At 35.5% G+C, this 21,477-nt stretch overlaps 1 protein-coding gene and 1 long non-coding RNA gene across 2 annotated transcripts; one reads left to right on the plus strand and one right to left on the minus strand.

Annotated features, from left to right (window-relative positions):
- The first annotated feature begins 555 nt into the window (after positions 1–555).
- Positions 556–7,950, plus strand: LOC149231459 (cyclin-U2-1-like). The gene is made up of 4 exons (XM_089381644.1): positions 556–962; positions 1,064–1,141; positions 7,505–7,720; positions 7,839–7,950. Exons 1-4 carry the CDS (start codon positions 556–558, stop codon positions 7,948–7,950), a joined length of 813 nt encoding a protein of 270 aa, XP_089237770.1.
- Positions 7,951–18,467: 10,517 nt separating this feature from the next.
- Positions 18,468–20,514, minus strand: LOC149231460 (uncharacterized). The gene is made up of 3 exons (XR_016247447.1): positions 20,364–20,514; positions 19,811–19,907; positions 18,468–18,574 (listed from the first exon to the last, which is right to left on the minus strand). It is a non-coding gene; the product is annotated as an uncharacterized LOC149231460 (long non-coding RNA).
- Positions 20,515–21,477: the final 963 nt, after the last annotated feature.

Raw genomic sequence — 21,477 nt, forward strand, 5'->3', positions numbered from 1 at the left:
TTTAATTTTTTTTAGTTTTTGAATATGGGAAACATTTGCAGAAAGAAAAGGTATATACAATAATATTTTTTTTCTAATTTATATATTTATCTATTCGTATACTTTACCAAATTATAAAATTAAAAATAATAAAAAAATTATATATAAAAATACTAAATTTATATATATTTAATAATATTATTATAAATTAACATAAATATAGTAAACAAAATCAGAGCTAAAATGCAATTATTTTTTCCAAATTTACATAAAAGTAAACCTAAAAAAATCAAACCCTGCATAATTTTACATATACTTATCATTAACGTCGTAGAACAAAATTTAGAAGTTTCAATTAATTATTATAAAAGTAACCCAAATAAAATAAAAAATCAAACTTGCATATACTTTTCATTAACCCGGTGATTACAAAATTTAGAAACTTCGGTCTTTCGGCGTCGTATCTAACATCCCAAAGAATCTATGACATGCGCATTAATGGGCCCAGAGTTTCATAACATAAACTCCAAAGCTTGTCACTCCTGAGAAGAGATTCAATAGTAGGCGTTAAGAGCAATGGCGGAGGGCATTATTTCTCGAGGAAGTATGTGGTCGGATCTCTATTCCCTCCAAAGTGAACATGTAGAGCGATCATTCTCCCCAGCCCCAACGGTCATATCAGTCTTCTCATCTCTGGTGGAACGGATTCTCGCCAGAAACGAACGGCTTGCGGCCACTTACACCCCCACTTCGCCTCCCAAGTACAGAGTGTTCGACGGTTTGCAGGTGCCGGACATGTGCATAGAGCGGTATCTGGAGAGAATTTTAAAGTATGTTAACTACAGCTCTTCTGTGTTGGTAGTTGCTTATGTTTACATTGACCGCCTTATTCAATTTCATCCGCAATTCCGCATTACCTCTGTGAACGTCCACAGGCTGCTTATCACCACAGTTATGGTCGCCTCCAAGTTTCTTGAAGACCTGTAAGCTATTTCTCTAATTCCACGACCCTCTATTTCTTATTTTAATTTCAACCTTCAGTCTCATTGTAGTGATTTTAATTTCAATTTTGATATGTGAGCAGGAACTATAGGAATTCATATTACGCAAAAGTGGGAGGCGTGAACAACAAAGAAATAAATAGGATGGAGATGGAGTTTCTGTTTCTGTTGGGTATTTTTTTTAAATGGGGAAAATACCAAAAACCAAATATTCAAACACACAGAGGCAATGCTCTGTTTTACCTCCACAGGATCCTTTTGTGCACAGACAAGACTTAAAAAAATTTCACTGAGAGACAGAGTATTTCACCACCATAAAACTTTCTATTCATTAAAAACTGATACAAAGATTTACCACTGTAAAATCCCTTTTATATTCACTGCTGTGAAAAACAACTTACTGCTGTAATAAAAGTTTACATAATTTTACTGCTGTGAATAAAAATTACACAAGCTTACAAAAATTCGTTCCACCATTTTCTTTATGCACTGCTGTGCAAAACCACACATGGTTTTTCTTACTCCTCTGTTTTTCAATGCCTCACAAAACATTACAAAATATATTTGTGCACTGCTGTGCATACATCCTCTGGTTCTCCACGCTGCTGCTGCGAACACCAGATGTATTTTTCTCCCATGTGCCATGCATAATAATAAAAGTCAACTCTTAAAAAACATGGAGCACATTTCCCGTGGCTCATATACATATGAAACTTTAATACAAAACATGCCTATTAAAAACATACAACTAACACACATAAAAAAAACTTTACGTGCCGTAAAAAAAACATGAAACGTATACCATATGGGACATATGCCCATAACCAAAATTAAAGCCCTCCACCAAAAAACTACGAACATCACTGAAGACATTTAATTCCCTTTTCGGCGGTCAACAACAAATATTGAATTTTACTCCACGCATGAGCTTTAATGCTTTCCGTATGCAGGTTTGGAGCAGCTTCGGACGATCAACGGTTGAAGAAGGTGGAGCAGATCCGACGGTGGATAACGATATCGGAAGGCCAACATATGCTGAACATTAACACCCGAGATTCTTACGTTGCGTTACGTCAGGGCTGAACCACGTGTCGGCTCCAAAATTTCTCGGGTTCGATCATCGGAAAATCCCTTTTGCCGGAATGTGACCCGAGAGCTCTCCGTCGGGTTTGTTGACCGGTTTCTGGCAGCTGCGTTGAAATTAGATTTCAACACTCCCCTTTAATTTCAACAGCTGGGCATTCGGTCATACCCAGACACTTCCTCAAAAATTCAAAGCTCTTCTGATCCAGTGGCTTTGTCAAGATGTCTGCTACCTGTTCTTGAGTCCTGCAATGTTCTAGGACAATTTCTCCATTGTTCACCAATTCTCTGATGTAGTGAAACCTGGTATCAATGTGTTTCGTTCTCTTATGAAACACTGAATTCTTTGACAATGCAATAGCTGAGCTATTGTCACAAAAGATCATTGTCACTTTTGCCTGCTCTTGGCCTAAGCTTCTCAACATTCTTCTCATCCAAACTGCTTGACATGCTGCTGCTCTAGCTGCCACATATTCAGCCTCTGCTGTAGACAATGCTACAATGGACTGCTTCTTAGAAGCCCATGAAATGGCTCCTGAACCCATATGAAATACATAACCGGAAGTGCTCTTCTGATCATCTACACTTCTAGCCCAATCGCTATCAGTGTATCCAACCAAATCTGAATGTTCTGAGGCATGATATAGAATTCCAAACATTTTAGTGCCTTTGACATACCTCAAAATTCTCTTTGCTGCCTGCCAATGTGCCTCCTTTGGCCTCTCCATGAATCTGGAAATTAAACTAACAGCATACATTAAATCAGGCCTAGTTGCTATTAAATACATAAGACTGCCTACAATACTCTTGAATAAACTAGGATCAAAATCCTTGCTGCTGTCCTCTCTGCTGAGTTTTAATCCCATTACTGTGGGAGTGATGGCTGCCTTGCATTCTTCCATCTTAAATCTGCCCAAAACTTGATTTACATATCTTGCTTGAGATATAAAAATTCCTTTTTCATTTTGATCTACTTCTATGCCTAAGAAATATCTCAACAAACCCATGTCAGTCATTTCAAATTCATCTTTCATGACTGATTTAAAATTCTCAATGAGTTGATCATCATTACCTGTGAAAATAACATCATCAACATATAAGACAACAATTAAAATTTTACCATCCTTTTCTTTGATGTAGACGGTGGGTTCTCCTTCACACTTGTCGAATTCATTATCCAATAGATAAGAATCTATCCTGTTGTACCATGCTCTTGGCGCTTGCTTCAGCCCATAAAGAGCTTTCTTCAATTTGCACACTTTGTGCTCTTCACCTTTCTTCTCATATTCGAGAGGCTGTTCCACATAAACCTCTTCCTTTAACACTCCATTTAGGAATGCTGATTTCACATCCATTTGGTAGACTTTCCATTTGTTTTGAGCTGCTATAGACAACACTGCTCTCACGGTTTCCATCCTTGCAACCGGTGCGAAAGTCTCCTCATAATCTCTCCCATATTGCTGCTTGTACCCTTTGACAACCATCCTTGCCTTGTGGCTTTCTATCTTTCCTTCAGCATTGCTCTTGGTCTTATAGACCCATTTCACACCAATGACTTCTTTGCCTTTTGGTAACTCAACCAAATCCCATGTTTTGTTTCTCTCTATGGCATTTATCTCCTCATCCATAGCTTCTATCCATTTCCTATCTTTAATTGCATCCTCGAAATGAATAGGATCATCAACATGACAATACAAGGAAAACAAAGAATTCATTCCTTCATCATAAATGTCACTTAGATTTCTAAATTTCTTACCTCTTTCACTTGGTGTGCAAGTGCTTGAAGATGCACTTGAATTTCCTCCTTGTGGTGTGCTTGGAGAAGCACTTTCATTTATCCTCAATGGTGTCCCTTGCTGTCCTTGTGTTGGCGCTGCTGTTTGGGGATGCATTTCAGCCACCTCCTCTTCATCTTCATCATGAGACAAACAGTTCTTGACATTCACTGTTTTCTCTATGCTTCCATCCCAAGCTTCTTCCTCAATGTATTGAACATCCCTGCTTACAAAGAACTTCTTGGTAGATGGGATGTACAGCCTGTAGGCTTTGGATTCATCACTGTATCCAATGAAGATGCATTTCTCCCCTTTGTTGTCCAACTTCCTCCTTAGCTGATCCGGAATGTGTGCATAGGCCACACACCCAAAAACTCTCATGTGGGTGACTCCTTGCTTTCTCCCACTCCATGCCTCTTCTGGCACTTTGTTCAAGACTGCTTTTGTAGGACACCTGTTCAATATATAAACTGCAGAATGTACAGCTTCAGCCCAATACTCATTTGGCAGATGCTTTGCCTTCAACATGCTCCTCGCCATCTCCATGATGGTTCTGTTTTTCCTTTCAGCAACTCCATTTTGCTGTGGGGTGTACCGAGTTGTGAACTGTTTATGTATTCCATTTTCTCTACAAAACTTTAGGAATTCATTTGAGATATACTCACCTCCTCTATCAGTTCTCAATACTTTTATGTGCAGCCCGCTTTGGTTCTCCACAAGTGCTTTGAAATTTTGGAATTTCTCAAAGACTTCACTTTTGTTCTTGAGGAAATATATCCAAGTCTTTCTTGTAAAATCATCAATGAATGTCAAGAAATATAGGCTGCCAGCTAATGATGGAGCTTGCATTGGTCCACACAAATCTGAGTGGACAATCTCTAAGGGTGCCTTTGCCCTTATACTTTTCCCTGATGGAAAACTCTCTCTATGTTGTTTTCCCAATATACAACCTTCACAAAGGCTGTCCGGCTTCTCTATCAATGGTAATCCCTTTACCATTCCTTTTCTACTCAATAAGTTTAGACCTCCAAAATTTAGATGCCCGAATCTCAAGTGCCATAACCAGTTCTCATCCTTTAGCACGCTTTGGAAGGCCTCTTGGGTGACTGCTGCAATTTCACCTTTGTTTTTCATGTCTGCCCTGATCCGGAGAGGGAACATCCTGTTCCTTGTAATCTTCACTTCAGCAATGCATCTTTTTTTGGGTGGTATATCCATGATGGTGCACACATCATTTACAAAGTAAACATTGTAACCCTTTTGGATAAGCTGTCCAACACTCAAGAGGTTACATCTCATTCCGGGAACATAGTAGACATCTACTATGGTTTTCCTTTCTCCTTGTTTTGTAAATATTTTTACTTCCCCTTTTCCCATAACAGAGACTTTACTATCAGTTCCTAGTGTGACCTCTGATTTCAAATTCTGATTTAAGGCTGAAAAGAGGGCTATATTCCCTGTCATATGGTTGCTGCAACCTGAGTCTAAAAACCATATGTCCTCACTATGTGTTTCAGCCATGTTACAAGCTAACATGACATTATTTTGACTGCTGTTTTCTCTTGTAACATTTTCATTTTGTCTACTGTTCATATCATGTTGTTTCTTTCTACAATCACTTGCATAATGTCCATACTTTTTGCAATAATAGCATTGAACATTAGATTTATCATACCTTTGTCCTTGAGCATGAAACTGTTCTCTTTGTTGGCTGCTGCCTTGGCCTTGGTTCTGATTTGGATTGCTGCCTCTTCCTTGTGCATTTGATGGGATGTTCCTTCCACCTCTGTTCTGGCTTCTGCCTCTTCCTCTCTTGTTTCCTCTGCCTTGACCTCTTCCTCTTCCAAAGGACATCTGGGTCTTGAAGGCTTGCTCAAGAGATGAGTTTTCATTCCTACTCAACCTCTGCTCTTGTGTTATCAGTGATGCATGTAGTTCATCAACTGAATAGTTTGAGAGATCCTTTGTCTCTTCAATGGTGGTGACTATGGCATCAAACCTTGAGGGTAAGACCCTCAATATTTTCTCCACAATCCTTATGTCTTCAATGGTTTCTCCATGAGTTCTCATTTGTGTGATTACAGCAATCACATGAGTGAAGAATGAGTCAATGTTATCTGACTCCTTCATGTTCAAGTTCTCAAAATCCTTCCTCAGCAATTGTAGTTTTGCTGTCTTCACTCTTTCCATGCCTTGATAGGCTGTCTTGAGGGTTTGCCATGCTTCATTTGATGTTTTAGCTGCTGCTATCCTTGGAAATATACTCTGGTCTACTGCTAGATGCAACAATAAAATGGCCTTTGCATCCTTCTTCCTATTGCTCTTCAATTGATCTCTCTCTCCCTGAGTTAGTGCATTGAACTCATTTTCATCTGCTACTTCTTCAAAACAATGTTCAACTATTTCCCATAAATCTTGAGAGGCAAACAGGGCTCTCATAGTTATTGACCAGTAGTCATAGTTCTTCCCATTAAACTGTGGGAGCTGGGCATTAAACATACCCATACCAGTGCTTGTGCTAGCCATTCCTTGACTGTGTATTTAAAAAAAACTGACTGCTTCTTCAGCAACACAAAAAATAAATTTGGAATACTTGAATCCTTTGCTATCTGAGTCTTCTGTCTGCCTGAGAAGTTTTGCTGCAGCAACAACCTTCTCCCTTCAGCTTCTTTAACTCCTTTAAAGAGCCTAAGACTGCTCTGATACCACTGTTGGGTATTTTTTTTAAATGGGGAAAATACCAAAAACCAAATATTCAAACACACAGAGGCAATGCTCTGTTTTACCTCCACAGGATCCTTTTGTGCACAGACAAGACTTAAAAAAATTTCACTGAGAGACAGAGTATTTCACCACCATAAAACTTTCTATTCATTAAAAACTGATACAAAGATTTACCACTGTAAAATCCCTTTTATATTCACTGCTGTGAAAAACAACTTACTGCTGTAATAAAAGTTTACATAATTTTACTGCTGTGAATAAAAATTACACAAGCTTACAAAAATTCGTTCCACGATTTTCTTTATGCACTGCTGTGCATACATCCTCTGGTTCTCCACACTGCTGCTGCGAACACCAGATGTATATTTCTCCCATGTGCAATGCATAATAATAAAAGTCAACTCTTAAAAAACATGGAGCACATTTCCCGTGGCTCATATACATATGAAACTTTAATACAAAACATGCCTATTAAAAACATACAACTAACACACATAAAAAAAACTTTACGTGCCGTAAAAAAAACATGAAACGTATACCATATGGGACATATGCCCATAACCAAAATTAAAGCCCTCCACCAAAAAACTACGAACATCATTAAAGACATTTAATTCCCTTTTCGGCGGTCAACAGCAAATCTTGAATTTTACTCCACGCATGAGCTTTAATGTTTTCCGTATGCAGGTTTGGAGCAGCTTCGGACGATCAACGGTTGAAGAAGGTGGATCAGATCCGACGGTGGATAACGATATCAGAAGACCAACTTATGCTGAACATTAACACCTGAGATTCTTACGTTGCGTTACGTCAGGGCTGAACCACTTGTCGGCTCCAAAATTTCTCGGGTTCGATCATCGGAAAATCCCTTTTGCCGGAATGTGACCCGAGAGCTCTCCGGCGGGTTTGCTGACCGGTTTCTAGCAGCTGCGTTGAAATTAGATTTCAACAGTTTCTGATGGGCTTCAAGTTGCAGGTGAGTGTGAATGTGTTCGAAAGTTATTGCAGCCATCTAGAGAGGGAGGTGATGCTGGGAGGAGGATTTCAAATAGAGAGAACCCTTCGTCCATTCGTGTTCTGTGGAATAGCCAAAACCTCCTCTGCCACACGACAGGATTCCAGAAACGAGAGGCTTGCTCTTTTCTGCGAGGGTCGCAGGTCTTAGAATACTCACACACAAGGAATGCCCACCGAGGCAGATGAAGACTGTTTAATGTTACTTAATTATCTGGACAAGAGTAAAGATGTCACTGGCAGATGTCGTCTGCGTTTGAAGCGTTGAAATGAGCAAGGATTTTGGCTATGCATTTAACAGAAGCGAGTCCCATGTTCGTTTCTCTTCAGCGCTGTGGAAACAGGACTCGACCCTTAAGGAGTCGTACCGTTAAGCATTGCGATCATTGTATTTACTGTATATAATAGGACCATCAGTTTAGAAATATAATACAGGGTGTACAAAACTGGGACAATTAATGTTTTCCATATGATGTTTGTATATGATCACAAAATGGAGTTTCCAAAGTAGTTGATGCCTTCATTGAACATGCCAATAATGGAAATAGTCGTTTTCCATGATGTTAATAATGTTAACTACTGTCTCCTCAAATTACAAATGCTTGTAATGTTAACTATGATTAATTGAATTGTAGTTGTTTCAAATAACTAATTTGTACATGCTATAACGTTAACTAAAATCAGAGTATTTCGTTAACCAAAATTAGAGTATTTTCAAATAAGTAATTTATCTATATTATTATTATTATCTTAGGAAAAATTAAATGCTTTTAACCATAAGGCCCACTCAAACTATATATGTTGAGGATACATACTTCAAATAAGTAATTTCTATGTTTTAAATTTTACGTAAAAATAACTGATTTATTTATTAAAATATATTTGTTTTAATAATAAGGTATTTTATATATGATAAATTTGATTTTTTATCTTCAAGAAAACTTGTGAACGAAAATTTTAAACTTAAATTTCATACATGTGCAATTATTATTTTTGTGTTTTTCTCAAAGTAAAATTCACTAATATCCATTTTTTTCTTAAAAATAATTCTTCTTAGTAATTTTTTATTATTATAACAAAATTCTATTAATTCTTAAAAAATATATATTGTTGGGTGCTTATCATAGGAAAACCATTGGCCTCATTTCTATCACACTTGTTGACGAAGTGGTAAAGACAAAAAACTATTGCCAGAAATACTAAATACCTAGAAACTTGCTTACAGATTATCCATCTTGACCAAAAGTAACCAAGTATCAATATACATCCCACTATCATTTTCAATTCACAATGTTCCCCGAAGCTTAGTCCTTAGGACTGTTGTCATGTTGCTAACAGAAAGCCTCATGAATATAAGCTTCCATGTGCTCCACTCTCCCTTCAAGGGGATCCAACCTCTCTTGAAGTCGCTTCTATCCACAAAAAGGGAGGCCATTCAATCCAACATTTGCCATTGATTATGCCAGAGCTCATTCACAAAATCTATTATCTCATTCCTATTTTTATGTTGCTCTCAAGCCAACTACTCCACTAATAATATCACTTGATTGATTTGTGCATCTAAAGAATCAAAAGGCAGAAGTAAAACCACATGCCCAGGTGAGAGACCACATGATTGTTCAACTGCGTTACCAAAATTAGGTTGCTCCACTTCATGTCCCACACCTTGGCTTCATGGCCCAACTACCTTCCTTACTCAACCCTATTGCAACTGCATCTTTTTGTGACAAGAACCTTTGCATGACACACTCCACAACCTCGTTATGGGATAACCACCAATGCAGGACAAAACCCAATTCTCCACATCCAACACCAAGAACAATGTACTGATGGACGACCAAATTTTGTAATTGTCACCATAAAACGATTGGCCATTTACGGATCCTTGGATTAAGTTCCGACGATAATCTGCCTCGGCAGAATAACGGTTTTGAACTACTCCTATTTTTCTTTGCCCAATATCAAAGGTCATTGTATCTTTGACCTTTCTTGAAAGAATCCTATTCGATGATAATAGAACTGGGTCTACGTCATCATATTCACCTATCCCTCATCCAACTTGACCAAACCTGTGCCACCTATATACATATGCTACCAAGCACCCACTGAACCACAAGCCCCAAGTACTAAACATGCTTCCCTTCAACACCTTCTTCCTAGGGTGGACCCCTAGGTTCATTGACTCAAAATCTACACACACCACAGACACACTCGCTTACTTGGGACCCTAAGACAAGGAGTACGAGGACATAAGGTTCCAAACCACCAAATAAAGACTATTTACTTTAGAATTCTCAACCTCAAACCCCAACTAGTGATGAAAAACTGCACCCAAAACAAAACTAAAGAACCGCGACACAAAAAATCATGGATTGCAAGGGAGAAGTACATGGGTCATGGAAGAAGAGTGCCCCTATATATCCCTTGCAAAGTCACCACTTCGAACCAAGTACTTCCCACTCCTCAAGTTCAATAATTCATCCACATTTCAAACCTCTTTAGATGGGTCAGCATCTCAATTGTTAAATCTAAGCTCTAATTCACTGTAACCAACTACTTAGTGTAATACAATACTCCAATGATGTTGTAGAAGGGAAGACATGACGTGACTAAAATCAGTGACCACCCTGCACTCTAAGAACACGAATTTCCATCAACCATGCTCCTCCCATACCCAAAGACCAGTCGTTACCTCCAATTGATACGCAAATGAAGATTATTAACCCTGCGAGTTCTAGAACCTTTGTATAGATAGCACCCAAACTAGTGTCCTCGTTATGCCTCATTCATACAATGTGTGCGAGGGGTTTTAAAGCTCCTCGGGGTTCGTTTTTTGCCACATATGTCACCTCTACAGAAATCATGGAATTTTTCTCAATAAAATTATTTTTTGATATAAATTCTCAAAAAATTCTAGAAACTATGCAAAATCCTTAGAAAATAGAATACTTTTATAAAAGACAAACATTTTATAGTTGGAATTTTAAAACTCAATAAGGTTTGGTAAGGTTTCTACACTTTAAATAATTAGGGATCCTTAAAATTTCCCCTACTTTGAAGAGTCCTATGAGATATGAGCTTTCATTCTTTGATGGTACATTCCATTATTTCTGGGATCTATTTAGGAATAATGGAGACTTCAAGGAGGGTTTTATCTAATACAACTTGCTAATGTTTGAAACTGTCAAACTATTGATACTATGACTCTCATATTTGGACATATTTCTTGACTTCTTCCATGTCTATCCCAAAGGTTTTAAATGTCGTATTTTGTCGTAGGTTTCACTTTACACTAGGTTCAATTCATTATAGACTTTGAAGGCACATTTAGGGATTTGAGGAATCTCATAGCTTGTTCTATATTTTTCCACTTGTCTTTCTTCTCCTTTGACTATGTATTTTGCTTTGTACTTTACTTTGTCTTTTATTTCAATATTTTCTTCACTAACTAGTATTGTCTCCTCAATATCTTCTAGTATGACAATCACCTATGGTTGACATGCAAATAGTCTTTCTTAAGAGTTTGTGATAACCCTTTTCCCATGTCTCTTCAAGATTAGATGAAATTTCTTACAAAACATTAAAAAAGCCAAAAGATCGTACATGGCTATCTTATAATACTAAATCGATTTAAAACTAGTAAATTTCCCTTAAATAATTTGAGTTAGACAACTTTGTGGGTTTTATAGAATACTTGAATTAATTCGAGCTACATGTTGAACAAACCAGGATGCATTCTTTGGTTTTGAATGTAGGCTTCCAATATAGGTTTTAACTTGGGGATCGAGGCTTACACACAAGGTCATATTCCCAAAAATGTTCAAATTGTAGTAATTAGAGAATTATTGATTTGAGCATTACTTAAGAGGATAACTCTTAGATCACCATAATTACCTATCAAACCAAAACTTGTGGCATGTGTGATTATAACATGTATTTTGTCACTCAAGTCTGAATGGGATGGTTTAAGCATATGACATTGGTACACAATATTTGAAGGTATATATAGTTATAAACCACCTACATAATTTAGATATGCAAATTTGACTTCATTAATTTTTACTCATGCAAATCATTCAAAATGATGGGAAAACAATTTGTGAATCCGAGTAGATGGAGATTATGAGGACCCCTTAACTTTATTATAGGTAAGGTTAGCCTTGATTCAAAAAATTGGCCTAATTAAGAAATTAAGATGTGATTTCACTTTATGAGGGGTTTTTACAAATTAGAGTTGATCATTGAATTAAGCAAGACTTATAAAAAATTAGTGAAAAGTGAGCCCAATTTATAGTTTTGACTTTATTTGAAAAAGTGATCTTTCAAAGGAAAATATTGAGTAAGGTTGGAAAGAGGATAATGAAAAAAATCAAACAAAACAACATAATAGTTTGTATAACTTATACAATACATATCATAATGGTAGGGTTTGATTGAATAACAATGTGTACAAAGAGATAGACTAAATATTACATTTGTGATGTGTAAATTTTATTTAATAATTGATGGATTTTTCATTTCTATCAGTTTGAAAAATAATCATCAAGGTTGCATTTTCCCATTTGCTTTTCTTAACCTCAATCGTCTTTTGTAAAAAAAATAAAATTGACAATGACTCTTGTTGAGCCATCCATGCCACTTTAAAATAAAAAATAAAAATAATGATCTAAATAGAAAAATAATGTCAGCTATAATTAAGAAAAAAGAGTAATTAGAAGTAAAAAAATATGTAAATCAGATGTTTAAATCTTATACTTTTCAAAAATATTTCAACAAGAGATTTAAATAAACTATTTGAATATCTATGTTAACTAATTTATGTCCATATCAACTTCATATATATCTATATATAGAAAAAAATCAAGTTTTTATGATTAATTTTTTTATTTGATCCTATATATACGCTATTTAGTATACAAAAATATAATTTAAACAACGAAAAATAACACATTGTATTTTACAATCTAAAAACATTTACACTTAAAAAAATTTGAATCCCCTTTACTCATATTAAATCAGTACTTCAAATAAATTTATACTAATAAAATAAAATTCACATCTTTAAAATTAATACATAATACCATCTCCTTATCAAACTGAAAGCTATCATATTTATAAATAATTTTCCTTTACCCTCGTGAGACATTGTTTACAACTACCACCTTCGAGGTAAAATCCTAATATTCTAATGCCATTCTCTATACCTCAATATAATTTTTTACTTTTAAATCTACAGTTTTACAATAACATTTATATCCTTATCTATAACCATTATTTGCTATAATTTTTTTTTATAAATAATCTTGCGCCTTTCGATACAAGAATTTTGAAGATATCATATTCTATTATTTACAAAATTGACACTGGAAAATATATATATATAACACTAAACATTTGAAATTATATATAATTTATTTTCCAAATATAACACTTAGTCATAAAAATACATTTATCACCATGAATTTTTTAGGATCTTCCTTTATATCTCTTAACTTATTTCTTAAACCACAAATCTAAACTTCTATTTCTGTTGACATTAGTAATTCTACTCAAAATGCATCTACATTTAAAGATACAAAATAGTTTAGGTATACGAAAATGCATATTTAAATTAAAAAGTAACTTATTAAATGTGATAGTAAAAATGCTACAATGCTACAACTAGCAATTGCACCACATGTTGCAAAGGAAACGCCGTAAGGCCTAGCATATGAAAGATTAGCATAGAAGAAAGACATAAATTTTTTATGTAACTTTGTTTCCTTACTGACATTTGTCTTAGAGAAACTTTGAAATTTAAACTTTGCATAAATGAGCTAGAACAATTAGGAAGGATGGTTGTAGCATCGTGCAATCAGAATCCTTCTGACAGAGATTTTAGTTTAAAAACACCTTATCAACAAAGTGAAATGTCAAGATTAATGTTAAAAACAACATCCGAGTGTGTAGATTTCCACAGTTCAACATAGTTGAAGCGGTATTTCTAAATTTAAATTGTGGCAAGTTTATAAACATATTAGAGACATGTTAGTTGATGTGCCGTATGAGCCTCCAATCATATTGTTTTATGTTAAAAAACACTATGTAATAGTTATCCTAAACATAGTGCTAATTATTCTGATGATTAGTGCACTGTACTAATGGCATAGCATAGAGTGTATTTGGTAAGAGACTACTATGAAGCTTAAGTATGGTATATAATTATAATATTTATGCTAGTGGATTAAGAATTTGATGAGAAGAATTTCAACAATAGCTATTCGAGTCAAATTTTCTACCCCATCACTTGAACTATCTTAAGCTCACTCACCTTAACTTACTAATTCATGAGCTTTCCAACCAACAACCACTCGCTGAATTAAGACACTTAGTTGATAGACTATGCATTTAGACCTTGACTATTGACTTTCTTAAACCTATTTGTTGCGCACCTATTCAATAAACCCAACCAACTTGGATTTACATTTACCCAACTTGGCAAGTGCTTTAATTTCTTAATTTCTTAATACCATAAATACTTTAATTCAAAAACATATTAATCCTTCATATGCATGGTATTGTCCATTAAGAAATAGAACAACATAACAAAAGTTCAATAATATATGTTCTTGATCAATTCCTTTCTTCATCATGGTCAACTAAACTTAACTATAGACAAACATAATTACCCTTTATCCACTATTAACAAATCAGTTTAAATTTATAATTAACCATAATCAATCTTATGAAACATATTCAACTATAATTCATCATACTCAATTTAAATCGATCATATTCCAATACATTAACATAATCACCTATAACATAATCATGCATAATCAACTAATGATCTACCACAAATATGATAATATCTATCCAGGTTAACCACAAAGGACCACATTCAAACATATTCACTATGCAACAACACATATTTTGGCCTAGTCTTCAAGGCATTGGGTGTTCTCCCACATATGCTGACACATTGGCTGGCCATCTATTTATTAGAAGAAAAAATTTAACCATTCTTGATGGTCAGCTTATTTTAAAATTTCTATGGTCATTGTTTTATGGCCAACTTACATGTATTCTTAGCTGCTAATTTTGCAATCTCCTACTGCTAAAGATATTCCTCGTTATTCTTTTGACCATTGGATTTTTGCTAGAGACGCTAAAAGATTTCTTATATGAAGATGAGAATGTTGATATCAGGTGATTCCCATTGCTAGTTGAAGGAACTAAAATATTTTGCAGGTTTTGATGTTGAGTCATAATTACCGTAGACTACTGATTCATACGCATGAAATAGAACATCAGATTGGTTATCACCTACATCATCCGCCTTCTAAACCTTCACTGCCATCTATAACAATGAACTGCTATGCTTTATTTTGGAGAAATCATGTTCCAATTGTTGTTGGAAGGAAGCCTATGGTAAATTGAAGCGTGTGGCCTGCAACCAGAATGAATGAATCAAACAACGAAACAAATATTACAATTTATACAAACACTTTTACCTGGAAAGGAAGAGTAATCACGAAAAATGAACTCATACAGGTCTGCTTATTATTGATAAGGAATCCCTAGGGGGAGACACCAGATAAATTTTGTGGAATCTTGTCAAAGTAAACCAGCTATATTATCCATTTGAAAAAAAATATTCATTGGCAGTGGAAATGCAATACCCAAGTAATGATATCCATAAAAGCATGAATGAGGCAAAAAATATTATTTCACTTCTATAAAATACATAAATGTTATAACTTGTATCTAGCATGTGCTTCTAAGAAGAATGGAATTCTCAGAGTTCTTCTATGTACCTCTTTAGGTAGCCCCCTTCTAGAGTCATAATTATGCTTATCCATGCCATGAGGATATTTTGGGCCATTGTAATAGGGATTGTTATTAGAATGTACAATATCGATAGTTTGAGCTTCTGACCTAAAAGCTAGCCCTTGTGACGATTTTATAAGCTAGAGGCATATTTTATCTTCTGCTCCTACCCATACAAAGGGGATGTTCATTAAGTTGGGGATTCCTTTATGGCATAAACCTCCAAAGGGATGTTGATTAAGTTGGGGATTCATTTGTGGCATGAACCTCAAGGATGATGGTGGATCTGCAGCGTTGGAGTTGTGCACTCCATTGTCTCGTCCATGATCTAAAATCAGAAGTCTCCTCCTTCTATCTAGATCCAACTCACACTCAGGGATTTCTCCTTCTTCCCTACTTGGTGAACCATCAACACTTGCTTCTGAAGCACCAACGGTAATAGAATGAGAAGACTCTATAGGTGGAACTGTATGAGAATGTTCAAGAACCTTGTAGTGTGGTTGGCTTTGGCTATCAGATGGAGGACTGACAATTGGTTGTTCTTGCTAAAAAGGGGCCATTAATGATTTTGGATCTTGAGTGTCCATCACAGTACAAGGCAACGCTAGATTTTGGAATTACATTTTCATCCTGAAGCAACAATCAAAACTGTTAACAATAATATCATGTGCATATTGGGCTCTAATATAGTTAAAACAGTAAACCAAGAAAACGATGGGAAATATGTTACAACTAAAAATTTTCTCTGACTGCTTGAAGCTAATGACCAGTTTAAAAAACTCATTTGATTCCTTTCTCCATATTTGTCAACTAAATTTAACTATAGACAAACCTCTTATCGACTATTAACAAATCATGATTAAATTTATAATTAACCATAATCAATCTTATAAAACATATTCAACTATAATTCATCATACTAAATTTAAATTGATCATATTCGAATACATTAACATAATCATGTATAATCAACTAATGATCAACCACAAATATCTATCTAGGCTAACCACAAAAGACCACATTCAAACATATTCACTATGTAACAACACATATTTTGGCCCAGTATTCAAGGCCCCGGGTGTTCTCCCACGTATCATGACACATTCATCTGGCCATTTGTTTATTAGAAGAAAAAAATTAACCATTCTTGATGGTCAGCTTATTTTAAAATTTCTATGGTCACTATGTTCTGGTCAGCTTACATGTCTACTTAGCTGGTAATTTTGCAATCTCCCACTGCTAAAGATATTCCTCGTTATTATTTTGACGATTGGATTTTTCTAGAGACACTAAAAGATTTCTTATATGCAGATGAGGATGTTGATATCGGGTGATTCCCATTACTAGTTGAAGGAACTAAAATATTTTGCAGGCTTTGTTGTTAAGCTATAATTACTGTAGACTACTGATTCATACACACGAAATGGAACATCAGATGGATTATCACCTATATCATCCGCATTTTAAACCTTCACTGTCGTCTATAACAATGAACTGCTATGCTTTATTTTGGAGAAATCATGTTCCAATTGTTGTTGGAAGGAAGCCTATGGTAAACTGAAGCATGTTTCCTGCAACCAAAATGAATGAATCAGTCAACGAAACAAATATTACAATTTATACAAACACTTTTACCTGGAAAGGAAGAGTAATCATGAAACATGAACTCATACCTCTGCTTATTATTGACAAGGAATCCCTAGGGGGAGACACTAGATAGATTTTATAAAATCTTTTCAAAATAAACCAGCTATATTATCAATTTGAAAAAAAATATTCACTGACAATGGAAATGCAATACCCAAGTAGTGATATCCATAAGCATGAATGAGGCAAAAAAAATTATTGCACTTCTATAAAATACGTAAATGTTATAACCTTTATCCTAGCATGTGCTTCTAAGAATAATGGAAGACCTAGAGTTATTTTATGTACCTCTTTAGGTAGAAGGAAACCTGCATCCTAGCATGTGCTTCTAATAAGAAACGAAGTCTCGAGTTCTTCTATGTACCTCTTTAGGTAGCCCCCTTCTAGAGTCACAATTATGCCTATCCACACCATGAGGATATTCTGGGCCACTGTAAGAGGGATTGTTCTTAGAATGTATCGTATCGATAGTTTGAGCTTCTGGTCTAAAAGCTAGCCCTTGAGATGATTTTATAAGTTGGAGGCATATTTTCTCTTCTACTCCTACCCATACAAAGGGATGTTGATTAAGTTGGGGATTCCTTTGTGGCATAAACCTCAAGGATGATGGAGGATCTGCAGAGTTGGAATTGTGCACTGCATTGTCTCGTCCATGCTCTAAAATCCTTCTATCTAGATCTAACTGAATTCAGGGATTTCTCCTTCTTCCCTACCTGGTGAACTATCGACACTTGCTTCTGAAGCACCAACAATAATAGAATGAGAAGAATTAATTGGTGGAAATGCATGAGAATGTTCAAGAACCTTGTCATGTGGTAGGTATTAGCTATAAAATGGAGGAATGAAAATTGGTTGTTCTTGCTAAAAAGGGACCATTAATGATTTTGGATCTTGAGTGTCCATCACAACACAAGGCATCGCTAGATTTTGGAACTACGTTTTCATCCTGAAGTAACAATGAAAACTGTAAATAATAATATCATTTGCATAGTGGGCTCCAATATGCTTAAAATGGTAAACCAACAAAATGATGGGCAATCTGTTATAACTAAAAGTTTTCTTTGACTGCTTGAAGCTAATGACCAGTTACAAAATCTCATTTGAGGATAATAAGTAAATATTTTTCTCTATTAGTTAGCCATTTACTCATGATATAGCCAACCCAACATTGAACACTAAAAAGGACTGCAATTTACATGTTTCAATCCCCTTTTAGATTCACCGTAAATCATGTATTCTGGGCCCTAGCACAGGCAAGTCAGTATTTCCATTTGTTATAGCTGCTTCATCCTGTACCCCATACCCGCATAGAATACAAAGAAAAAAAAACATGTGTCAGGCTAACTTGATGTTGAATCAGTCATGCTACACACAAGGATATAATGCAAGAGCAGAATATGAAAAACATAATGACAAAGAGAATCCAGAGTTCAAACCTTTCTCACCAAGTAGTTGCTAACATCAAGCGCAGATGGAAGATCTGCCACATTAGTTTCGTATAAGATTCTTGTGATTGTTTGAGAAAGGCCCTCATCAAAATCTCTGTAATAACACAGACATCCAACAATATTAAAACACATGTACTTTTTGACAACAGAAAGGACATTTATAGTATAATCAAATAGAAATTTAAATGAATTTATTTCATGCTGGTGAAAGGGAAGTTTTTAAATGCTTAATCAATACTGAAACCTTTCTGCATCCAAACTTAATACAAAAACATACTACTCACTTAAAAAAACCACCTCTGACATTAAAAGCTATATTTCTTGCAATACATATTATTGGTACGGGTTTACCTTTTTGCAAGGCACATAACTATGAAATTAGTAGAGGTGTAAAGTTGGACTTCTCCAAGATATTTTTATCTCTCATAATAATAATGGATCAAAACAGGAGAAATAAACAGACAGTTCCACTTGTTGATCCAACAGAAGCACACGAGGCAGAGGTGGGAGGTAGAACTATCAATCCTGGAATAACACTCTTTCATCTAAGGATGCCTAACCGCTTCTTTAGAGAAGGTAGTTAGTGAAGTCATCTCCATAGAAAAGGTAGTTTTGGTAAGTTCTAGATGAATTAAAAGGGTCTAGGCTATTTCCTTCATTCTGCAGAATCTGAAAACTGAGCCTTATAGGTGAATCCATTATTCATCAAGATCCTTTCGTTCTCTTACTGGTCCATGATGCTCAGGCTGAAGAAACTGTTGTGGATTCGACAATTTATTGAAGGAGCTGGATGCCCCTGCCCCTGTATGGCATGTCATGTCTATTTAGTCACATTAATTTTCATTCTAAACAACCTTGTTTGGCTTCGCATCTAGAAATTATGGGAAATTGAATTAGCTACGGAAAGTAGCTCCTCACATATGATGGGTTTGGATTAGCACTCACACTCACTTAGCGAAAGGAGTAATCACCTATGTCGAAACCATCTTTGGGTCAAGATTGAAACATGCCTAGCCAACCTTACTCATTGACTGGCCCCAGAGCCATACCAGTGGTCCCAGAGTCCTCGTTGTCATTGTCCTGAGTAAGGGGACATGTTTACAAGGGCATCATACTTTAGTCGTGGAAGTCTTTTACCCCCTCGGTATGGTAATTTGTGTCTTGTAACCGATGAAATTTGACTTACCATAACCAGCTTCAGAGTTCATTGGAGATTCAGCAGATCAATTTGGACTGGGCTTATGTTGAAAAGAAAAAGGCAGATATAATCCATGAGTAGAATATGAAAAACATAATGACAAAGAGAATCTAGAGTTCAGATCTCTCTCACCAAGTAGTTGCTGACATCAGGTGCAGATGGAAGATTTGCCACATCAATTTCACATAAGATTCTAGCCATTGTTTGAGAAAGTCCCTCATCAAAATCTCTATAATAACGCAGACATCCAGCAATATTAAAATGTATGGAAGATTTGCCACATCAGTTTCACATAAGATTCTAGCCATTATTTAAGAAAGGCCCTCACCAAAATCTCTGTAATAACGCAGACATCCACCAATATTAAAATGCATGTAGCTTTTTACAACAGAAAGGACATTTATAGTATAATCAAATAGAACTTTAAATTAATTTCTTTCTTGCTATTGAAAGGGGTTTTCTTAAACACATAATCAATACTAAAACCTTTATGCATCCAAACTTAATACAAAAACCACCTCTGACATTAAAAGATACATTTCTTGCAATACATAATATTGGTACAGGTTGACCATTCTACAAAGCACATAACTAAAAAATTAATAGAGGTGTAAAGTTGGAATCCTCCAAGATATGTTTATCTCTCATAATAATAATGGATCAAAATAAGAGAAATAAAAAATACCTCTTCGAATCGAGCATAGTATGGTGCAAAAGCTGGAAGAACATGAACATGAGATTGATCTCTGTCCTCCCAAACCTTCAATCAATCATCTATTACCATTGCAATCTTGGGGTGTCAAATCCCACTACGAAAGAAATTAAGTCAAGACTTTCTGAAGGCTGTTTCAGATGAACAGATTTCAAAAATAAATAAAGTTTGTGCTGAATTGTGTTACATATATTTTTCTTGTAGTAAATTTGTATATTTACTATACCTCTGGACTTAATGATGAATTGCAACATTTCTGGGTTGCTCCAATTAGAAAATGAAATGGTTGCAAAGAATAGGAATACTTGGAAAGGAAGAGAAATCACGAAACATAAACTCACGCCTCTACTTATTATTGACACAAAAGCCCTGGAGGGAGACACCAGTTAAATTTTATGAAATATTGTCAAAGTAAATCAACTATATTGTCAATTTGAAAAAAATTATTCATTGATAGTGGAAATGAAGTACCCAAGTATTTATATCCATAAGCATGAATGAGGCAAAGAAAAAATATTGCACTTCTGCAAAATATGTAAATGCTATAACATGTATCCTAGCATGTGCTTCTCATAAGAAGCGAAGTCTCAGAGTTCTTCTATGTACTTCTTTAGGTAGCCCCCTTCTAGAGTCACAATTATGCCTATCCACTCCATGAGGATATTCTGGGCCACCGTAATAGGGATTGTTCTTAGAATGTACAGTATCGATAGTTTGACTGGTTCAAGCGACTATGATTGTCTATGACGACTAGATGCTCTAACTACTGGGAACTTACAAGAGCTTCATGTACTGACTAGAGTTCTAGTATTACATGAGTAGAGCTTCTCTTTCTCAGTTTTTTGTTTTGTTTGGGGAAAAGCCCTATGTAGCACAGCAAGAGTGAAGAAGACAACTAGAATGAAAACAAAGTAACTTACCAATAGGAGTGATCTCTGACTGGCCTATTTCAAGCTAACCATTTTCAAAAGAAATCAATCGGGGATCGACCCATTTCCATATTGAAACAGCCACCGGAGCTAACCATTTCCATCTCAACCCAGTCCCGCTGGATCAAACCTGGGAGCATAGCTAACCATAAGCATAA

This window comes from Pinus tabuliformis, chromosome J (assembly GCF_031772625.1).
Source record: "Pinus tabuliformis cultivar Carrire ecotype Pingquan chromosome J, CPIR1, whole genome shotgun sequence".
Classification (NCBI taxonomy): domain Eukaryota; kingdom Viridiplantae; phylum Streptophyta; class Pinopsida; order Pinales; family Pinaceae; genus Pinus; species Pinus tabuliformis.

Coding starts and splice junctions, on each gene's coding strand:
- LOC149231459 (XM_089381644.1), top strand. CDS start 556: ATGGCGGAGGGCATTATTTCTCGAGGAAGTATGTGGTCGGATCTCTAT. Junction 963..1,063: donor TCCAAGTTTCTTGAAGACCT/GTAAGCTATTTC, acceptor ATATGTGAGCAG/GAACTATAGGAATTCATATT. Junction 1,142..7,504: donor AGGATGGAGATGGAGTTTCT/GTTTCTGTTGGG, acceptor CGTTGAAATTAG/ATTTCAACAGTTTCTGATGG.